This window comes from Alligator mississippiensis, chromosome 10 (assembly GCF_030867095.1).
Source record: "Alligator mississippiensis isolate rAllMis1 chromosome 10, rAllMis1, whole genome shotgun sequence".
Classification (NCBI taxonomy): Eukaryota; Metazoa; Chordata; order Crocodylia; family Alligatoridae; genus Alligator; species Alligator mississippiensis.
Window position 1 is genome coordinate 67,847,292 of NC_081833.1, and position 23,255 is coordinate 67,870,546.

The 23,255-nt window shown below is 42.5% G+C and overlaps 1 protein-coding gene across 1 annotated transcript in view; it reads left to right on the forward strand.

Moving 5' to 3' along the window:
• Positions 1 to 23,255, forward strand: part of VAT1L (vesicle amine transport 1 like) — a 91,547-nt gene that overhangs the window by 39,562 nt on the left and 28,730 nt on the right. Inside the window, exons 5-7 of the mRNA XM_006260251.4 lie at positions 3,035 to 3,138; positions 4,503 to 4,558; positions 8,177 to 8,371. Coding sequence (XP_006260313.4) covers positions 3,035 to 3,138; positions 4,503 to 4,558; positions 8,177 to 8,371 — 355 coding nt within the window. The remainder of the gene's footprint in view (positions 1 to 3,034; positions 3,139 to 4,502; positions 4,559 to 8,176; positions 8,372 to 23,255) is intronic.

Sequence of the window (23,255 nt, forward strand, 5' to 3'; positions counted from 1 at the left end):
TAGTTGGGTAAGGACATCATGGAGGGAAGGGTATAATGTTAAAACACTGTTCCTTTATCTAGGTTACAATGTAGAGTTATATTCAAACTAACCAAATCACTAGAACTGTTAAGCCCATGTTTTAAAGACAAATTGAAAACTCAGATATTTAAAGTTAATGTAGGAAAGTTCAAAATTCTTAAGCTGTTGTCCCTATGGATCTTGCTACATACTAGTGAGGGACCACAGTATTTCTCCATGTGGTTTTAATCACCAAGGACTCGATTTGTCCTGTATGTGAGAATGCATTAGGAGCCCCAAAATTCATAATTATTCCCCTTTTTGTTTTTGAATCTGTTTTGGACAGTTGGGCTTACCCTCTTGCTAATCAAGCAAACGATTACCTTCCCAACCTACCTTTGGAATGCCCTCAAAATGTTGGAGCCCAAATGATCCAATGTCCACCCGCACGATGTTTATGTTCCCTCAAACACTACTGAGCACAGTACATCTGGGAGCATGAAGGCCTCTCTGCTGCCTTTGAAGTTGCACAACAAGGCAAAGCTGTATTGCTGTGGTGGCCAAACCACAGCTCGCAAGCCGCATGTGGCTCACCAGCACTTTTCCCGGGACTGCCAGCTCAGGCACCAGGCTGCCGGGGCGGGGGCTCCACCTGTGCCACTTACCCCGGGGTGCACTCCCTATGGGGAAAGCTGGAGCAGCTTGATGCTGCAGTGGCAGAGCAGGTCGGGGGTGGTCACCTCCAGTCTGGGTCCTCGGCATCCCCCACCCCCCTGCTCTCCAGCTCTTGAACTTCTGAGGAGGATCAGATGTGGCTCCCAGGGTGGGCAACTCCAACCACCCTTATTGTATTGCTCCCTGCATGGACTTCCCAGTGTTTGGGCATAAAAAGGAGGAATATGCCAGCCCACAAATGGATACCCAGCTAATCCATGGAGGAATTTCTGCAGGATCCGAAACAGAACAAACAGCACCTTTGAGACAGCAATGTCTCTGGCCACAGAAGAAACCCACACATGGAAGAATCCTTTTTTCCATACATCAGTAGGGTACAGTTTGGCCCAAGTTGAAGGTACTACCTGGAACAAAGATTTATATTACTGGTGTCTACATATCTATTAAGATTATCAGAACACACCTGCCAGAGTAAGGGCCTCCTTGCCATTATCAAGAGGCAAAAATACTTATTTAGGATGTGGGAGCTACAGATCCAGTCCTCTCCTCAGAATTTGCATGGGGGATAAATTGAAGTGCATTATGTAGAATTACATCTTTCTCTGAAGAAATGCATGCCTAATGCCGCTACTAATGATGTAAGCAATGATGAATTTTATTGTGAATAGGGCCAGTACTACAGATACTGAAGTAGTATCTTTTTTGGGGTAGATTCATCTCTAGCACTGGTATAATGTTGTTGACCTCAGCAGAATCACTCCTGATCTGCAGTGGTGCAAGTAGAGAATTAAGGCTGTTGACTTCTATAATTTGTAGAGGTTTAGTCCCTCTGTGCACCTATACACGTGCCCGACACCTGCTCCAATGCATTCTAACTGGAATGGGTCAGAGCAGACTCAATATAATCTTACCAACATGCTCCAGCAGCTTTGACATCACGTGTGTTCAGCATACCCATGCTTCAAAATGGTGGTGGGGCACTTTTAACTAAAGCTCGTTGAATGAGCTTTAGTTTAAGTGCCCCCACTGCCATTTTGAAGTGCGGGGATGCTGAGTACCTAAGGCACTGTGGGTGCTTTAATTAGATCACCTCCTGAGAGCTGCTTGAATTAAAGCGCCCCTCATCCCTACCCCGAAGCACATATAAAGACACTCTGCGTGACCAACCAGTCGCACAGCACTTTTGCTGCATGGCTGATAAAGTATATACATTACTCCGATGCCGTTGTTACAATCAGTTGTCCAAATAAATAAAATCTCCATGATCCATTGCTATGCAAGTTGGGGAGGCCTGCAAGCTCTCTTGATTAAGCTTCATGTCCTCTTTATTTTAAAATTGTCATCCTGCCGGTAAAATTGCAATAACAATAAATAATGATTTTATCTCTCCCAACCACCTGTATAGTCTCAGCTAGAGGTTAACAGCACGTCACTTCACCTTTTTACATTCTGCAACTTTCCTTTAACTGGTCTGGCTACCACATCATTGCTTAGGCAGAAATGTTACCGGGTGCTAAAATAGACATATTGTACCAGTCAGATCTCAATTAAGCCAAACTTTTTTTTTTCCCCGTAGCGTGCTGTAATAACTAATGCTGGGCATTCCTCAGTAGCCCTATTTATACTTCACTTTTGTCAGGAAATAAATAGAATTTTTATTGCTTTTTACTCCTATTTCACACATCTGCTTCCTTCTTTTTCCATATCTGCCATGACTTTTTTTTTTTTTTAGTTATTTTCAATAATCTTCAAAAAAAATCGTTTAGAAATCACTAAATCTTCCTGCACAGAACTGCTAACATAAGAGGAAACGGCTATTATTATAATATAACATAGAAAAAAGTGTACTTAGGACGTTTACTGAATACTTTTCATCTTATTACTTATGTCACCTTATTGTGATGTGCTAGTTTTGGAGCCAAATTCTGATATCTTGACTTGCTTTGCCTTATACATTTCTGTGCAAGTAGCTCTATGAATTTCAACAGGTTTAATTGTTTGGTAAGCTACTAGTTACCACAGCATGACTGAGTATGGCAGGATCAATACCTTTGGTCAGGTTAGTCAAAAATGACACGATTCTTTTCAGTGCAGCAGCATTTTTGTTGTACAAGCGGAGATGCCTGATTTTCAGACTCTGAATGCTCAACTCTCTCTGAAAATAAGGCCCAATTAAAAATGTCTTGGGTTGGGATACTTATAGATGAAGCTCTCAAAATTGTCAATCCCTCTTGAAAATCCTAGCCTTAGATTCCTCCCTAACCTGCCTAAGCACCATTTGCTGCTATGTAGACAGTGCAAGTTGAGACAATGCTTTGAGTCCTGCTGAAATACAACATTTGTTGTCCTGTGTCTTTAGAATCTCACCAGAAGGAGTTGATATTGTTCTGGATTGTCTGTGTGGAGAAAATACTGGAAAAGGCCTCAGCCTCCTCAAACCACTGGGGACTTACATTTTATATGGTGAGTGACCATCATAAAAAGGCTAGAGATAGGATCCAAATATACAGATTTTGCCATCTGTCTCAGGAAGCATGAAAACACCATTTAAAAACATCTAGGCTACCAAATCTTCCTAGGAAATATGAAGAGTGGATGTGGCTGTCACGTTACAGTTTTTCAGTTCCATTATTTCCTCCAAAAGAGTTCTGTGGAGGTGAATTCTTCATAGGCAGGATTATTAGGAGAAATAATAGTAATTTCCCCCCTCCTCTCCAGTGTATCCAAAAGTGAAACTTCCGTTCGATAGCTCTGATTAGTTTTGCTCATTTGGCCACAGGGAAGAAACGAGCTTGAAGCAAATTCTTTCAGCTGCAGAAAAGCCATTTGGTGGAGGTCACTGTAGTTTGAATGACATTGAGAAGGGAGGCCAAGTCTCAGAAGGGACCTAGTTTTGGTGTGACACCGGGGTAATCGGGAATGCAAGCTAAATCTCACTGTCAAACTCTAGAGCCCCAGCATGCACCACTGGTTACATTACATAGTTATTAATAAAAATCTCTGCTGCAAACCTGCCTGCTTACCATGTCATTTAATGATAGCAAAATGTATAGCATCCTCACTTCTGTGGGAGAAAAGCTAAAGAGATTTGGGCTCTGCAGACTGTGTGTGTCTACACTTCAGTGCAACACGTAAGTAGTCATATGCCCATAGTTGCTGTCACACAGGTGGCAACAGCAATGACAACGTGGCAGAACAGGCTTCCAGATATGCTGTACACACTTTCCTAGATTACATATTTCATCTGTTAGCCTAGGCTGAAGTGCATGCCACCATGTCTTCACTGTTGCCTTCCCCCTGGTAGATAGCTAGGTAGCTTTTTCAGGCTGCAGTGGCACTTCCTATTACAGTGTAGATATACCCGGAGAGAAGAGAGGATGTCATCTGTAATGATTAAAGCAGCTCAAAGATAGGAGCAGAGAGAATTTTAATGAGGGGAGAAAAAGGAGAGAATTATTTAAGAGACTTGTTAACAAAATGCCTAGTAGTATGTAGCCTGCCTGTTTCTGAAAAACCTGAATGGATCATTTCTGAGATCACAAAAACAAATGAAAGCTTATCTGTCATCTGATGAGAGTGAACCTTTCTTTTGCTTCAGAAACATGTAGGCTTCCATCGCCTGGGCTTCTTAACTGTTCCCATGATAAAAGGACATGCATGCATTGAACCTTTCAACAACTGGAAATAAATCTCCTTAGCTCTTATTTCTTCTTCCTCCCCCTTCCCCGCCCCCAGTCTAAGGATAAACATGACTGTTAAATGGCCATTTTTTTTTTTTTTTGGCATATATTGAGAGGTGTCCACATGTATGTGCTCTTCTGTTGCAGGTTCATCTAACATGGTGACCGGGGAAACAAAAAGCTTCTTCAGCTTTGCAAAATCAGTAAGTAGAGACCCGCTGTGGTGTTGAATCACTGTACTTCAGATACCCCCGTTCTTGAAACCCATTTGTTGCATCTATTTCATCTCTGCCATCCCCACTAAATTATTTATCGTCTCCAATGTATTGCATCACACATTGGATCAAATGAAGAGTGGCGTGAACAGGCTAAGGTGGTGTGATATGTTTTCTTTTCTTTTGATTAGATAGCTAGACAGGAACCTGTTTGGTATACCTGTTTAGGTTGCCAGTAATTTCTGTAAAGAAACATAAGACTAAAGTAAAATTGTAAAAGAACACTTTATTTACTCAGTAATGTGCATGTCAAACCCAGGAGATGCTTGCCACCCCAGAGGTTCTTTCTTTCTCTGTAAATACTGTCAATATAACATAGTCAATTCAGTGACATGCTTGACTCTCGGATCTCAGCTGAAGTCCAGTTACCTTCACGTTTAAGATTCCCTCTAGAAAGGTATGCTATAAGGGACATCCAGGAAATGGTGCCGCATTACATTTTTCATTGATGTTATGAACATAGTAAAAGCTGAAATTATTCCTCAGCCTGTTAAAAACAATGAGCAAATCGGTTCAGACAATTTGCAGACAAGAAAAAGGCCAAATTATATCTGTCAAATAATTTTTTTGCACGGAATAGTTCAACCAGCTGTAAAAGTGGCTCTTTCTGGGAGAGAAACAAAGAGCAAAGGTACTGATTAAAGACTCACCATACAATCTATCTGCTAAGAGCTCATTAGCACCTTAAAGCAACACTGTTTTCCTTAGAAAAAATAACTTCAAAGTGCCTATGCAGCTAAAATCAAGACAAATAAAAGCCCCTAAAGCGACACCCTCAGATAGCCTCCCAGTTTTGCTTTTGTCTTGTGTATTGTATGAAGACCCTTGCAACTGGAGGCAGTTTTTGAGCTGAAACAACAATCTGAATTAAAAGATTTAGCAGAAATCCCAATGAAAATTAAAGCCTAAGTTTTCCTTCCTCCATGTGCGATTTACATAGAAAAAGAGATTTTTGACACTGACATTTTCTTTTCATAGATTTCATAGACATTAGGGCTAGAAGGGACCTCGGAAGATCACTGAGTCCAGCCCCCTGCCCAAAGGGCAGGAAGTCAGCTGGGGTCATAGGATCCCAGCAAGATGAGCATCCAGTTTGCTCTTGTAGGTGTTCAATGTAGGCGCTTGAATCACCTCCGGTGGCAGGCTGTTCCAGACCTTGGGGGCTCGGACAGTAAAGAAATTCTTCCTTATGTCCAGCCTAAAACGATCTTGTAGTAGTTTATGACCATTCGACCTAGTCGTCATCCCTTGGGGCGCTCTGGTGAACAAACGTTCCCCCAGATACTGGTGGTCACCCCTGATAAACTTGTAGGTGGCCACCAGATCACCCCTGAGCCTGCGCTTTTCCAGGCTAAAGAGCCCCATAGCTCTCAGTCTATCATCATAGGGTCTGCTTCCCTGACCTCTGATCATGCGCGTGGCTCTTCTCTGGACTCTCTCAAGCTTCTCCACATCCTTTTTGAATTGTGGAGCCCAAAACTGGACGCAGTACTCCAGCTGCAGCCTCACCAAGGCCAAGTACAAGGGGAGAATGATGTCCCGGGATTTGCTTGAGAAGCATCTATGGATGCAAGTCAGCATTTTGGTTGCTTTACTAGCCGCAGCATCGCATTGCAGGCTCATGTTCATCTTGTGGTCAATGATGACCCCCAAGTCTCTTTCTTTTGACAAATAATGGGGGCCAAACTTGTGGGAAACCAAAAACCATCAAATCTAGTGTGCTTTGTTTCCATGATTTCCATGCCATTACCTTGCTTTGGGTTCAAAAAATGCAAATGTTACTAGGGACCACTCAATCTTGTGGATGTAGGTAACTCGAGGGTTTGGATACTACATGGTTTAAAGCAGTGGGAGCTGACCTTTCTAGCTTGCATGCCATAAATTAGGCCTCCGATCCTCTTCCCTGTTACACTGCTCTGCTTTCTTCTCCTTGCTCTGTGCCACCTGCCTGCTCTGCTTTCTGCCTGTGCTGCTTGTCCCATCCCTGTTCTGCCATGTGCCACACACAGGCTGCCCATGCCACTTATGGCACTCGTGTTGTAAGTTTGGCCACCCCTGTTTTTATCAGGCAGTGCAGCTATGCCCTGGTGGAAATACCAGTCTGATCTTGCACTGGTCTTCTCCAGCACATAACATGGGGCTTGGCAGAAAGCAACAGTGTCGTTGGTTTGCTGGTTCCTGTATTTGAAACTAAGGGAGTCCAAAAGAAACCAACAGAAAACTATTGCACGATTTTATGCAAACTACTGAGGGAGAAGAGTAAAACTGTATTACTGTGGTCTGAAACTAAATTCCCTGGGTTCACTTCTGACTTTTTTTTAAACCTTATTTAGGCTCAAACAGAAATTGGCAATGTGTCCAGAATGATGTTAAAAAGCCTTAAATCAGTATGGTTCAGTACCTTCTTTGTAATGGATACTGGACAGAATAATGGTGCTTTTAGAGGCTGAAAAGGCAATCAAGGGAAATAATTAAAAAATGTAAGTGATGCACTGAGCCATTCATAAAAATGTAAATGCCTTTTTTACACTTACTTAATTTTGCATTCTATAGTTTATTATTAAAAATTGTAAGAATTTTTAATTACAATTTTGCTCACTAGAATAAAACAGTATGTGGGAGTCTTGCTCATAAGGCTGCCCTTGAGCCAAAAGAAAGAGAATAATTTCATTAGACATAATGAGAGGCTTGCTCAGAAATCACAAGCAATAATATAGGAAACTTCAGCAGGAACTAGAGTAAGCCAATGGCAGCAGCAAAGTTATCTGATATTTTTAGGAGCTGTGGGTTAAAGAATTAATAGCTGTTTGCAGAGCTAAAAAAATAGTCCAAGTCTACTTAGGATCACATAAGTAAACTAGCAGAGCCAGGAATGGAGTTCAGGAATCCTGGACTAGTTTTGCATCCCAACCTATCCATTTTATCAGTTGTCTAAATTTTCCTAACAAAAAATTTCTGCTTGACTTCCAAATCAGATAACTGGGTAGTCAGACACAGCTTTCATATGAATGTTCTCATGGCAGCTCTGGAAGATTTTTGGAAGTGGATTTTGAGTTTCCATCTCTGGTTTCCTTACAGTCCTTATGAGAATCCTTGAAGTAACTGGCTTTCTATCGGGTGCTTTGTCGCATGTTAAAAGAACTTTTGTGATATGTTAATTCTTTGTCTCGTGGGAAATGTTGGGTTTGGACTCATGGGATACGAGCCAGGGCTTTTCCACACATCACTTCCTCTGTGATAACAGCCCATGTGCACACTGCTCCCCAAGGAGGCAAACCTGTAATAGCTTAGCCCTCGGTGAATGAGGGACAAGTCACTATTGTTTAGCTTTTGCCTACTGTGAGGGAAGACGTATGCACACAGGTCGTTACCGTGAAGAAGTTGACAGCTGGTAAAACCCCATTGCCTTTTACACTGAACTGAATGATTCATATGTCCTTATTCTCACATTGGTCACTCAGGGTGTTTGTATGTACGGATGCATTGTTGGTGTCTGCGTGCATGTACTAGTTTGTTCTAACCTTGAAGTCATTTGTTCCTTTTCAGTGGTGGCAGGTTGAGAAAGTGAACCCTATCAAGCTCTATGAAGAGAACAAAGTCATTGCTGGATTTTCCCTGTTGAATCTACTTTTCAAGCAGAACCGAGGTGGCCTAATTAAAGGTATAATGGACAAACTCATAACGCTGTACAATGAGAAGAAGATCAAGCCAGTGGTTGATTCATTATGGGCCCTGGAAGAGGTAAGATAATTGATTTCCTCCCCCCCACCCCCATTTGAATGTAGTGAAGTATATAATTAGAGCTTGACCAATTTATTTTGCTTCTATTTCTGTGCCTGAGATGTTGGCAAGGGCTCTAATATTTTGAAACTACTCAATTATCCAGTTACGCACAAATTTCTGTAGTACATATTTTCTTGGTTTATAGGTGATCAACTACTACTTTAATGTGACTTCATAAAGAATGTAGTATTGGATAATCACAAGTTGGCAGTTCTACTTCTTGAGTAACTGAGTGCAGCGTGAACTGTAGCTCTTTTGTAGTTCAATTCAATCTCCTTGAGTGAGCGATCAAACATTGGACCTTAAATTTTCTTTTATATGCATTTGTGCCAAGTGTGCCTATGTTTTCAGGAAGTTATTGCAAAAGCATCGCTGATCTATTAAAACCAGCTATTCTCTTTCAATTTGAAAATTCATGGACAGTTGTTCTCTTTTGATTGTTTGATCCTAAGAAATGGGAGTAATATAATCTGATGGTGGAATAAACAGTTACAGGTTTTTTGCTAAAACAGCCTCCCACAAACTCCCTCTGTCCCCTATAATGCGAATAAAAATACTGTTGTACTCTTAGAAGTCTGAAGAGACATTTTGTTTTTCTTTCTTTTTTTTTCTATGTGAGTAGTACCTAAAAGGTTTGTCTGCAAAATTTACCAAGTTTGACATGCAGCCAAGCAATGATCTCTTCCTCCTGCTCTTTTGATGTGAATTGTAGTAGTATGGTTGCTGTCCAAAAGGTGCTGCCAAAAATGCTGGCTGTCATTGTTCACACTAGCTTGTATTACTGTGTACCCTTGAGAGCACAAGTGACCGGATGACTGTAACATTCAACATCAACCAGCATCCTGCGTACTTCATGGCCACGGTTCAACCTCCTTGTAGCCAGGGGCACGAGTAAGAAATCCTACCTCTTTGAAGCCTCTGACATGGTAAACTGGCTACCAGCCTGACTACCTGATAATGGCAGGTATTGATGGCCCAGCATGGTTCTTATTATCCCCTTCCTCCCCGACCTAGCAGTTTGAGTGACAATAGGTAATGACTTCTTGTGTGGGGCAGGGATATCCCGTAGAGATGCCATTCTATCCCCACTTATGTGCAAAATCTATAGGAGGCCACTGAGAAAATCATGAAGTACCAGGTGTTTAGCCACCAGCAAGCAGGCAGTGATACCCAACTATATAATAGCCACTACTGAAATTTCAGAAAGCTTACAGAAAATTATCTCATGGATGAAGAGCAGCTGGGTCTAGTTAAATGTAGTCAAGGCCAAAGCGAGGCTAACCTGGACAGAGAAAAGTTTTAGAGAGCATGGCCAGGATTGGATTTGTATTTCCATAGTAGTTTAAAATCTCTTAAGTAATATAAAGTTTTTGTAGAGCGTGTAAATGTATTTTACATCATTGTGCTTCAGGAAGGAGTCTGTTAACAGCAATGACTATGACCCTAAGTAATATTGGACAAGTCAGGGTTGGAGGGGGAAATTGTTATACATGTCAGGCTAATCATTTCATTGGCGTGATGGGAGTTTACCAGAAGACTTTTAAGCAATATCCTTTCATTTGTTTGGTAACATTTCATGTTACGTTTGGCAGTAACGTGTACTATCTCCTAACATTAGTTCGTGAAACATGTAAATACATCTGTTCAAGACGGCAGCCTAGCATAATACAACTCATTTATCAAGCCTACTCACTTTTCGTGATCTAGCTGGCATTTTACAGAGCAAATTGCTGGGTGGCATCTGCAGGAATACAAGTGTCTTGGAGTTTGCGGAAGTTTTCTGGTGTTGTTTAGTTGATTTCAAGTAGTTCTTGTTCATTCCAGGCAGTTTGGTCATGAGAATATATGCTTATATGAAAATGTGGCTGCGTCAGTCTTCTGAAGCAAAACCAGTATGGTAGATCTAGAGATACCTCAGAGCTGGGGCCCCAAATCCAAACAATCAGAACAATGGCAGATTTGTCTCTGAACTTGCTAGCTCCCCAAACACATCACTTTGCTACTAATTTCCTACTAGCACTAGGGACCTTAATGCAAAGCCTCAGAGGCTACATCAAATTCCGTCACCGTTTTAATAACTAAGCCCAAGGCATTCACTTACATTTTATGGACACAAGGTTGTTTCATTGTTGTTTTTATTAAGGTAAGGGAGAATGCCTATTTCCACCCCTTCCTGCTAATATAGTAACATGCAGGGGGAGAGCTGAAATGTAGGCACATCTGTCTGGTAAGTCATGCATGGAATCAGCACTTCAGTCTGGCAGACAGCTGGAGAGTTGCTAGAGAGAAGCCCTACTCCAAACGTCAACTGAGCAAGGTTACTGCAAGTGAAATGTATGGCACCACTGGAGCCTTGAGGTTAGGTACATAAGCAGAACGAGAGAAATAGCCTCAAGGTCAAGGCCTGCCTATCTGTTTATATGGGCAACAAATCAGACTCCTGCACCGGGGAGATGTCCAGGAGAGACGCAGGGTGGATCAGGGCAGCCAGGACATGCATATGGTCTGAGCGTCCTGCTGATACTTGGTTGTTCAACAAGCTGCCACTGGGCGCTGACAGACATGCAACTCCCCACTGTAACCCATGGTGCTTCACAGGAAGTGCCATGAGTTACAGTGCCTCACCCCCACGATCCCATGGGTTGGGGGGGGTGGGGATTGAGCTTCATGTTGGAGCCAGCTGTGTCTGCAGCCTCTCTTCCCTAGTCCACACCTTCCCCCCCCCCCCCCCCAGCTCCAGTGCTGTCTTCAGGATGGGAGTGGGGGAGAAGGGAGTGTAGGGAGCTCAAGCTGGGGATTGCACAGACTGCACTGGAGGGTGGGGCAAATGGATTGGAGTCCCCCCCCCCCCCACCACCTCAGGGAGTACGGGGGGAGGAGGGAGGCTTCAATCCACCCACCTCACCCTCCCGTGCAGGCGAGGGAAACCTCAGACCGAGCTCCCTCCCCTTCCTTCTCCCCCTCCCATCTTGAAGGCAACAATGGGGGCAGGGCTGGGCTGCATGAGACCAGCCAGGGATTGGCAGAAGTTAATGAAACTGCTCTGCTTTGGTGCACCTTCATCTGAACCCTCATGTAATGAGAGTTAATTTTGTCGCACAGTCAAACACTTTTAAAGTGCTCTGCAGCCATGCCCTTTCATGAGGGCATGGCTGCAGAGCACTTGCCTGGAGCCGATCATGGGACTTCTGTTGACACCTTCTTTTGTGTAGCGGATGCAGTCCCTCCTAAACAGCCACATCTGTTTCTTCATGCTCCTTTTGCTGTGTCCTTAAGAGAACACCCCAGTTAAACAACATAAATGCTAATGTCCTAATGGATCCAGAAATGTTTCGGATGGCAATAATTTGGTGTGGAGAGAAACCTAATGTATGTCACCCATGTAACTTCACTACATGGTTGAACTAGTACAGTGGTTTCCATGTAGTTGCTAGATAACATACAAGATACCAGTATTTAAGGCTCTTTTATATAGGCTGTTCCTTTCCTCAGTTCTGCTTCTGTTGACATCACCAGTCCTGTCACCAACCCCATCAGCAACAGCACTGGGGCTAGCGTGTAATCCTATGCATATAGCGTTCTTCTTTAAGGACTTGCCCTAAAGCTATTCCTCTTCAACTCCTGTTGTTATTAAAGTCAATGGAAAGCCATTGGTCTTTGGCTCAGGCTCTTCAGTAGCATGCATTCTTAATACAGATGGTTTAAATGAATTAACCAACTAATTGAAGAAGGGGTTGGACAGACTTGCATCTTGTTAATACTGGGGTAAATTGAAGATGACACTTTTTTTGAGCATACTTTTGTCTCTCACTAGTGTAACAGAGATCAGGGTCTAGGCTTCTGAAGGGAGGGGTATAATTGTAGTGCTGTATTATCTTTTTTTATATTGCCTCGTGAGGATTATGTTCTGATTGCAAATTCATGTTGATAAATCCTAGTTAAAAGCCATTGCATATTGGTTCAGATTCGAACCACTTTATGGTTGAAATGCAAAGAGATTTAGCTAAAAGAGATTATATCAAAATCCACAGTTGCTGTAAAATGGAAGTGTAGTTGGAATTAGTCACCACAAAATGAGGAGAGTCAAGCAGTGAATTAACTGCTGTTGATGTGCCTCGGGTATTTATGCAGTTATTTGCCTATGCAGTGAAGTGTTTAAAAGAGCAGATAATTTTGCTGATGGTGCATATTTAAAATCTTGTTGTAGTAAAGGGTTGATTATGTGGCAAGCTGGCATTCCAGCATAAACTGCAGGGTTTGAATAAGAATTCAAATGAATCAGTTACTTGTAGAGCTATGTTTGTCTTCATGTCAGTAACTAATTATCTGTCCTCTGATTTGCATTAAGCTGCTTTTCTCTTTATTTTTTTTTATTAGTCTGCCATGAGCATATAGTGAATTAGCTTTTTCCTGACCTTTGTGAAGCTGGGCTATACATAATAAATGACTTCAGATTATCACCCTGGGTGAATGCTGAAGAAGCTTTCTCTTAAAATCCAGCATGTTGGGAAACTATGTATGTACTTTTGCTTTTTAGTGAAAGCTAGTCATTGCAGCTTGTCATCATTGCAGAAGAACAACAGTCCTCTCCTCCTGGCCTTAGCAATAAAAACATACAGTTGGAAACTCTTCCCACATAAAACAACCTGTCAGGAAGAGAAACTCTGAAAAACAATCTCCCTCTTTCCAAGTTTCAAGCTCTGAACCACTTCCAGTCCCCCAAATGCCTGATCAAAGAGGCAAGCTTTTCAACATGTCTGGACTGTTGTCAAATATGGGTTATTTTGGATAGCATGAGCAGATGAGAAGCAGATATAGAGACTATCCAACAAACCATCTCTTCCTTACATACCTAAAAAAAAATAAAATAAAAAGTTTCAGCTTGGGCATCTATACTGATGTACATTAAGCTAGCATTACATGGGGGGAGGGAGGGAGGGGTTGGTTAGATGTAGATGCATGTAGAGTTGAATTGATAGTATATTGCCCCCCGTAATACTTCTCTTTGCAGTGAGAGTGTGATGGTGCCATTAGTAATATGTTATTTATCAAACACTAATGCAGCAATGAGCTCATTACCATTTTACCACCCTGATGTCAGAATGAGAAGACTGATGTCAGAGGCTGTGAGTGTCATGAATAAAGTATTATCCTGGGGTGAAAGAAACCTATAGGATCAACTAGTTTGGCTCCACAGGTCATTGACAGCATCAATCTTCATTTTTTCCCAATGTATCCCAAGAGATGGGTATCGTGACTAGTGCCAAAAAACATTTTTTTATACAAGCTAGAAACCTGTACCTTTCACAGTGCAGAAAAGTATGTGACAACACTGTTCAGGCTGTCTTGGAGAACACAGCACTGAAAGGAGTTCAGTAGTCTCTCATGTCTGATAGCATTACAGATTGTCTGTGGTACTACATTATAATTTATTTTAAATTGTAGTATATAATATCTGAGCAATTTTCTGATGCGGTCCCACTTGCATTTATTTGCCCTTCTCTGCACCAGTTCTTGGTTTTTGCTAGTGTGCTCTGTAGTAACTTTCTGTGCTCAGAATGCAAGTGGTGCCCCAAAGACGACACAGTCCTGGCCTGCCAATGGGGTAGAGGTCCAGGGTAAAAGAGGCAAAGAATGGGTTGTTTTTTTTCTTCCGTTGGAACAGCAAAGCTGATGTAGGAATTTGTGTGTGATGGAGAAAAGCTTAAAGACATCAAAGTTCATCAGTTTTAGGCACTGCTCTCTGGCTTCAAAGAATTCCTTTGTTGTAAATCTCCCTGTTTTTCTATTGAAAGCATCTTTTGACATAAATTACCTTCATAGTACATACAGATATACAGCAAAACTGTTGTACGGAAAAAGCTTTGTAGTTGATGCGTACAGAATAATAAAAGGGGGAAGTAGCCGAAGTAGGGGCTTTAACCAGCCTATGTCTTTCATTGATCACAGTTCTGAAGGCAGGAGGCCTTTTGTAATTCAGTACAGTAAGATTCACAGGAAACTGACCCTTGTACATTTCCAGGAAGCATGGTTCGTCTGTGAAAGCAGTCTTCTCAACTAAAGAAGCTACACATCTTTCCAGCCAACATTTGACGTCAATCAGTTTTGCTGCTGACTTTTGAACCAGCAGGAGTGAATCCGGTATTTGTTCTTGAAAGCATGGAAGGGACTAAAGAAATGTACCCAAGACTGGAAATGAAGGTTTACCAATGGTAAAGGAAGTGACCCTTTGTTCAGATCGCCTACAGCATGCTGAACCTTAGAATGGGTCATTTACCTTGTTGAGATAAAATAGTGCAAAACATTTGGGGGGGGAGGGCGTTGCATTGTACAAACATCAGTACAATGAAGTAAATGTTTCCTTTATAATGTCTGTTCTAGCATCAGGATTTAGACTCTGCTACACTGTTACTATAAGTATTGCCTTGATAATATTCTTTCTAGTTTGTCGTGAGCAGAGCTTTCTAGTCCCAAGCTCAATAAGACATTATGGCAGAACAGCACGTGCTAGTACTATAGAGATGCCTTTCCAGTTTCCTGAAGGTAACGTTGTACCCACTTAGACTGTATAAAATAAACTTCAGCAGTTCACAGTCTACTTAATTTATTTATCCTATACCTCCTGCTGCTTCTCAGTCTACAAACAACTGTCTAATGTAACAAGGCAAACATCACGTAGCTATTGAAACGAACAAAAATCCGAGGAACTGGGATCTATCACTTCAGTATGTTTCTAGTAAAACAATATGAGGGTGGGTACAGACTGATAAACATGGAAAATGACCTGTCAGGAAACAGCCTCATCATATGCATAAGAAAATCGCTTTCAGATTTTGAAGACGATAGAGAAAAGCTTGCTTTGCATTTGAAGTTTGTTCGGCAGTGTCCAAAACAACAAGCATAAGTTCTACGTGAATGAGAACTGTGTCATGAGTAAGATTATCTTTTTTTTTTATAAGGACTTGGCAAAAGATTCTGTCCCAAGATGCTTCACCAAAGTAGGCATTAATTATAAAGCCAAAAAATGCAAGGGGTTAACATTTGGGAGAAATACATAATAACTTTTAAGGCACTGGGTGGTTAAGAAGCAATGCAATTTATAGTAGAGTTTCCATCTAAGATGTCATGCACGCTTCATTTTGGAGCCCTTGCTGCCTTCTTGCTAACTGTTAAGTTCCTGCCAAATCCCCTTATCAAGCTATGTTTACAGTTTTTTACCTTCTATTGCTGTTTACCAAGATGCAAGACTAAAAAGGTATTACCTCCTTCATAATCCATCTGCTGTTCACATTTGGGGCTGTCCAATAGAGATCTTCTTGGCTTCACACTCTGTCAAACTGCAGTATAATATAGTTGTGATATTAGTAAGGGGTTAGGAAGAACCAGATTTCCACATGGATGTTGTATGCATGTGCCTTAAGACAATGACCTTTAATGTTAGTGGTTAATATTGCCAGGGGGGCTAGGTAGATGAGTCCATAATATAGGAATCTAGGCATGTTTATCAATACATGCACCAAGCTGAACTGTTTTCGACTGTAGTCTGTTAAATTTAGTATGACTTACAGGAGAGGAATGTAATTAAACAAGCGATCTATTTCAGATCAATACATTGTATTTGGGAGCCTGCTGGAGTCAAGGTTTTGAAATGCAACTTGTCTCAGGCTGACAGAGAACCTAAATAAATAAATAAACTTGACATCCAGCACTTTCAAAAGTGCCTTGTAAAGGCATATACATGGTGTAATAATCTCTTAAAAGGATATATTGAAAGGGAGGTTGCGACTTGCCTAAAGTCATTGAGGCTAGGTACAGACATTACACTTATACCAGTTAAAGTGATCAGAAATGGGTCTATAGCTGTAACACAGCAGAAGTTCAGCACTCAAAACTGGTCTGTACCTATAACAGAACAAAAGTTTGGCACATAAAAGTCCGTGTATACCTGTAGCAGAACAGAAGTTCAGCATGCATAAGCTGGTTTAAAAATGATGGAACCCAGGCTACAATTTGCCCCCTTAACCAAAGGGCGATTTGTATGCTCTGTTTGCTACATATCTAAACTATGCCGGTTACAGAAAACCGTGTAGTTTGGATTGTTTCGGCCTTGGGCTCTTAAACATCTGCACCTAGCCACAGAGTGTGGGCACGTGAAAGCTTGGAGCCCTTTCAAAAGAGGAATGTTTCAAGACGGCAGCCGCAGCTGTATTCAAAATTTTATGTTAAGAAAGGGAGAAGGATTCAAACTCAGCAGTCAGCTCCAACTTTAACACTCCTTCATCCAGAATTAAAGTTGGAGCTGACTTTGCTGCATTTAAATCCTCCTCAGCTTGTCCGCACATAATTAGATCGTAGCAGCAGCTACCCTTTTGAATGAGCCCCAAGGGTTCCAGTGTCCACACCCACAGCTTATTCAAAGAAGAGTCTGAAATTAAAACCCAGGAACTCAGTACCTCCCGTTCTGTCGTCCCACAGCTAAACTGTGCAGTTATGTCTCGGCACTTCTGAAAATTGGGCCCCGCTGATTTGAGGTGCATGTTGGGAGCCATATAGTCTTCAGGGAAAAAACAGAGGCTGGACACTGGATACGTTTCAGGAAGCTGCATGATTGCAGCAGAGCAAAATGTTTTTATGTGGGATGAAGCAGCAAGTAAATGGAGATCTGAAAATCATTTAGTTGATATTACTTAGGAATATTGATTCTGCCTACAGTATAGTTAGAAATTTGACCAACAAAATTTGCAATTAACACAGATGCAGCGTGTAGCCCCAACATTTCCTTTTTTTTACTTGTTAAGTGAACTGCAAAGAATGAATTAGCTATAGAGAGAGAGCAGCAGAAAACAATACGTTTCTTGAGGGCATGAGAAACTGAGCTGAAAGTGGTGGTGAGTCATGGTTTGTGGGTCAGTGCAAGTTGTCACTTCACTTTGCCATTGTTTACCATAGGAATTAATGGCTTTTTTTACTTCAGACTAAAAGGAAAAGGGATGTAGGACTGCTGTCTGACAGATAACATGAGGGAGAACCAGCAACACGGGGAAGAAAATATAGGAAGGGCTGATAGGTTTCACTGAAGAAAATGAGCTCTATTAAAAGTAAACCAGTCATATCCTTCCAATTAATGGAGTTACCGAAGGAGATCAAATAGAGGCATGTGAGTTGGAGCAATTTGTAATTTATTAGGAAAATAAGAACAGACTTGTGTGAAGTGAACTGCTAATTAATTACTGCAAGGAAGCAATATTTTTACAAGGGGAGTCTAGGTACTAAAATAGATTAACTGTCTGTAAGTAGTCAATTGGCACATTTTTCTGTATGTTAAATATAGATGGTGTTGATGACACCTTGGAAAACAAGACAACCCAAGGATAAACCTGGGGGAAAACTGGGTAAACATTGTACAATGAGGAGACCTGTGCAAATGACCGCTTCAGTGCAGAGATAGATGTGATGGTGGGTATCTCCACCATCCATTAACTGGAATTTTAGGCCCTAATTTGTGTATGTAACTCTGTATTTATATTATTTGTGCCAATAAATGTAGTGTAGTCTCAAAAATTAAGTAGTATTTCCTGGCATTATTTCCTTTAGCAAACAACTTGTAAATACTTTTATGAAGCACCAGAGGACAATTCTTAGTGGGTTCTTAGCCCCTTTATGCCACATTGTGTCTTGCAAAAACTGGCAATTAATGGCACCTCTCAAAGCTCAGTTTAACGTGTTGGCAGCTGGAATAATTAATATCTCTTAGTGGTGGCCCATCTTGTCATTGATTCTTCTTTACTGGCACCATAGTACCACATTTATTTCATTTCAAAGAATGAAATAAATAGGACCCAACACATTTGTGGCTGATTGATCATTATTTTTCTCTTAAACCTCCCCAATGCTGATCTTAAATTATTGTGCTGCATCGCACAGTTTGAAAGAGATTTTCTCTTTATAACATTTTCTTCCTACAGTTTAAGGGGAAATAATCATCAATCAGCCACAAATGTGCTATTTTTGTCTATAGTTGAGAACCCTGTCATGGTCTCTGGCAAAGAAACTGAAAACCACTTACTTTGTTTTCCTGAAGTAAACGTGCTGGGCTCCGTTTACTTCGTTCTTTGAAATGAAATAAATGTTGTACTATGGCCTCAGATATTTGGCCACTCTTTCTTAACCCAGTCTTTCCTCTTTAATTAAATATGCTGATAGTGAACTGTCCATTCCATAAATAGGGTGATTCTGTAAGTAGAATTTTTCAAATTTTTCTTGGATGAAAGATGCAAACTTCTTGGATTTTATTAGGGCTGTGCAAAATTTCACCGGCCGTTTCATTTCAACACCGTTTCGACTCATTTCAATATCAAAATAGCAAAATCAAAGCGAAACAAAGGGCATTGAAATAGCCTTGAAACAAAACGAGGCTAGTCAAAACGTTTTGACCATAGCACTGGAGATGGGAACTCAGTCCAGCTGGGCTGACTTCCCGTCCCCGTCACAAGATCTGGCAGGGAGTGGGAAGTCAGCCCAGCTGGGCTGCCTCCCCATTGCACTGGGGTGGAGAGTCAGTCCAGTTGGGTTGCCTCCACCCCCACCCCCTGAGGTAGATGGGACCAGGGGCTGGGGTTAGGGGCTCAGCCCAGTGGGCTGAGTTCCTTTCTCTAGCCCCATGGTTGGGTGAAGCTTCAAAACAGCGTCAAAATGAAATTCAATACAAAACACTGTTCCATCCAGACCTCGAAACTGAAGTCGGAACAGAACAGTGCCATTTCGCACAGCCCTAGTTTTTATTCCCCTCTCTACTTGGTTGGAACATCAATAGCACTCGTGCGGGAAGGAGATAGCTAGCTAGATTTCTAATGATTACCAAGTTTAAGTTTCTTATGTTGTCCAGCAACAATAGTTCTTGCAATGCTACTGTAACTGATGGAGGGGAGGAATGCATTTTAAAACTTAAGTTTCAAAGAGGCACTTGGATGTTGCATTGTGCTGTGCTGCATTATATGCTTGTGTTAAGCCACACAGGCCTGGAGATGTAACAAGATTTTCTGTGTCCAAAAATTCCCCTCACGCTTCTTTGTTAATTAGTTGACTGAGCCTGAAAGAAAGCCCTCAATTGTTCAAGCTGGACAGGCAGAGACTCTTAATGCAACAAATTCAGCCTTCCTCTCGGCACATTGTGAAACAAGAACCTGAGGCTTGCGTCAGATTCTTTTGGTTTTTATACCTTGAGAATCATTGGGCTCCTTTTCATTGGAATTACGGCCCAGTCTTGCCAAGTGCTGAATACCCTCGACTCCTACTGACATTGGGGAAATGTGCACCACTTTAGTACATTGGGCCTTTCGTGTTTAATGAATGGAGATATCATTGTTAAAGTTTAACTGGAGGTACAGGGGAAAAATGGAATGGAAAAGTAGCCTGTAAGATAGGATTTAGGTACAGAAGTAATCTAATTATGTTCCTTTTGATACCTCCTTCTTTTCAGCCTAGGTGCAAACTACTGCTATTACTGAGAGGTATTCAGTTGTGTTCACTTAGGTCAGTTATGAATCTAACTTTGGACTTCCTGGGGGAGGGTCTTTGGTCTAGCCAATTGATCATACGGGTGGCTTATGGCCAAATCTATTAATTCAACCATTGTCCAATACCACTGTGGTTTACTTCTGTCTGTCAAGCTATCTGAAGATTTAACAAAATGAACTGGGAGACTTGAATGAAACAGAACAAAAAAGGTTCCCCCTGGGTATTTAATGTTTTTTTTTTTAGTTGCCTTAAAAGGTGTCACATCAGCATTGATGGTCTCTGTGGTTGTTTACACGACTGAAAAAAGATAGGTAAGCCAGGTCAGCATTTGGGAAGACACCAATAATAGGAGAGAGATCCCCACTGAGTGCTGTGTAACAAAAAATTAGTAGAGCAGAATGAAGGAGAGGTTTCTCAGAGGATGTAAAATGGTTTTGGTGGGAAACAGCACTAGATAATGCCTTCAAGGTTTCTCTCTGTATCTTCTAGCCCATAGTTCTGTACCCTGTGCACATGCTCTGATAACATGGAAGTGAGGATCTCACATGCATTTAGATGTAGCAGAGGGATATTTGGTTTTGTCAGCAGAAATATAAATGTCCAGTAAAGGAAAAGGAAAGCCTTTTTGCTTTCTGAAATGAGTGTGCTAGTAGACCTAACATTTCTCCTAGGAGCTAGCTGTTGGTGTCTGTGCAGCAGCAGCCAAACTAGAAGCATGTCACTGGCTACTTCAGTGAGAGAGAGCTGTTGTCCCTTAACAGTAATCACGCCGATAATTGTTTTTGGCAGGCTGGCACAACTTTGGGGAAGTCTCCAGAGCTGTACTACAGAATTTCTCCTCCTTTTTTACACTCACCTACTGGCTCAGTGATAAAGTTTCTCGTTAACATCAATGTAGGGAGTGGAGAGGCATTGAGGCAGCCTTCTGTTTCTTATTATCCTTGCACTTGCAAAAATCATGCCTTATAAATAGCAATGCTCAGCTGCAAGATATTTGATCTATAGTAGATAACCTAAAATGCGGTATTAACCACGTGATCAGTTAAAGTGAATGTTGTAATTGGAAAATACAGATACAGATTAAATCTTGCCAGCCCAGCCATTCTGGTCTTGTGAAATATCATATGATCTTTCAGACTACTGCAAGAGGGGGCAAGGGAAATTCCTTCAGCGGCTGAGCAGTGCCTGCAGTGATATTAGCTCTAAGTAGGAGATATGTCATTCTGGAAATCTCCTCTCAAGGTCATCACGCTCTCCCAGATACATTGTTCAAATTGTGGGGTGCATCACCTTGGCTTCCTGGCACAGAGTGCTGGCAGCAGGTAATCCCAGGGTGTTGCCGATGCAATGCCTGTGTAGTCATGTGCATCTCTTTTCCCTGCTTGCTGTCCCCTGAAATTTGGTTGCAATGTGCAACTCCCTTTAGTGTTCCAGGCCTAGCATTTGATACTATGACCACAGGTATGTGATCTCCAAAGGAAACTTATCCAGGAGGTGCACAGCCCCACTAGGGGAGATGCCTTGCTGGACCTGGTCTTGGCTGCTGGGGATGACCTGGTGAGGGGACTGCAGGTCCTTGACCACCTGGGTGACAGTGGTCATCGCCTGCTGGAATTCACCATCCAGCGCAGGGTGTTGAGGGCTTATACCAAGACTAAATCCCCTGACTTCAGAAGGGCCAACTTCAACGAATTTAGGAGATTAGTGGGGGAGGCACTGAGGGCCCAAAAGGTAGAGGAGATGGGAATCCATGAGGGATGGTCGTACCTTAAGGGGACGATCCTCCAGGCTCAGAGTGTAAGAGTCCCTGAGAGAAAGAAGGGGGAAGAGTGCTCTGAAACCCCTGTGGCTCAGCAAAGGCATTCGAGAATGCCTGAGGGCCAAAAGGGAGGCGTACACCCACTGGAAGAGAAGAACTATCACCAAGGAGGAATACTCCACCTTGGGCCGTGAGTGTAGGATGGCCATTAGGAAGGCCAAGGTGGGGGTGGAGCTCAGCCTAGCAACCAGGATTAAGGACAACAAAAAGTCCTTCTTCAAATACATTGGGAGTAAGAAGCGGGCACCGAGGAATGTAGGGCCCCGTTAGACTCAAATGGTAATCTTGTGGCTACGCCAGACGAGAGAGCCGAAATCTTTAACAAGTTCTTTGCCTCTGTTTTCTTGGACAGGGAACAGGACAGCTCTCCCACTACAGGTAGGGACAGTCTTGAGGATAGCACTGCCAAGCCTCGGGTCTGTGCAGAAGTAGTTGGGGATCTTCTGGAAGGGCTGGATGTTTTCAAATCTGTGGGCCCTGATGCCCTCCACCCATGGGTGTTGAGGGAACTGGTGGGGGTCATTGCTGTGCCCCTGGCCTAGCTGTACAAGCGATCATGGGCCAGGTGCCCGGAGATTGGAAACTAGCTAATGTGGTCCCCATCTATAAGAAAAGGAGGACCCGGGAAACTATAGGCCCATAAGCATCACATCGGTCATGGGGAAAATCCTTGAAAAAATCATTAAGGAGCACATCTGTGAGGGGCCAGCAGGGGAGGTCATGCCCAGGGGAAATCAACATGGGTTCATCAAAGGCAGGTCCTGCCAGACCAACCTGATTGCCTTTTATGACCAGGTAAGTAAATCCCTGGATGATGGTGTCGCCGTGGATGTAGTCTTTCTGAACTTTAAGAAGGCCTTTGACACTGTCTCTCACCCCACTCTCATTAACAAACTGAGCGACTGTGGCATTGATACCTTCAGAGTTGGATGGGTCAAAAATTGGCTGATGGGGCACACCCAAATAGTGGTGGTGGACGGGTCATATTCAACCTGGCGGGATGTGAACAGTGGGGTCCCCCAGGGCTCAGTCTTGGGGCCTACACTGTTCAACATCTTCATCAGTGACTTGGACGAGGGGGTGGAAAACATGTTGTCCAAGTTTGTTGATGACACCAAGATGTGGGGAGAGGTAGGCATGCTCAAAGGGAGAGAGAGACTGCAATTAGACTTAGACAGACTACAGAGGTGGGCAGATGGTAATAAGATGGGATTCAATGTAGACAAATGCAGGGTGCTGCACCTTGGGAGAAGGAATCCACAACATACGTACAAGCTGGGGAGCTCCCCCCTTGTGAGCATAGAGACGGAAAGGGATCTTGGAGTCATTATTGACTCCAAGAAGAACATGAGCCGCCAATGCCAGACCGCAGCCAGCAAGACCAGCCATACCTTGTCTTGCATCCAGAGATGCATCTCAAGCTGTTCCAGAGAGGTGATACTCCCCCTCTACGCGACATTGGTCCAACCTCATTTGGAGTACTACGTCCAGTTCTAGGCACCACAC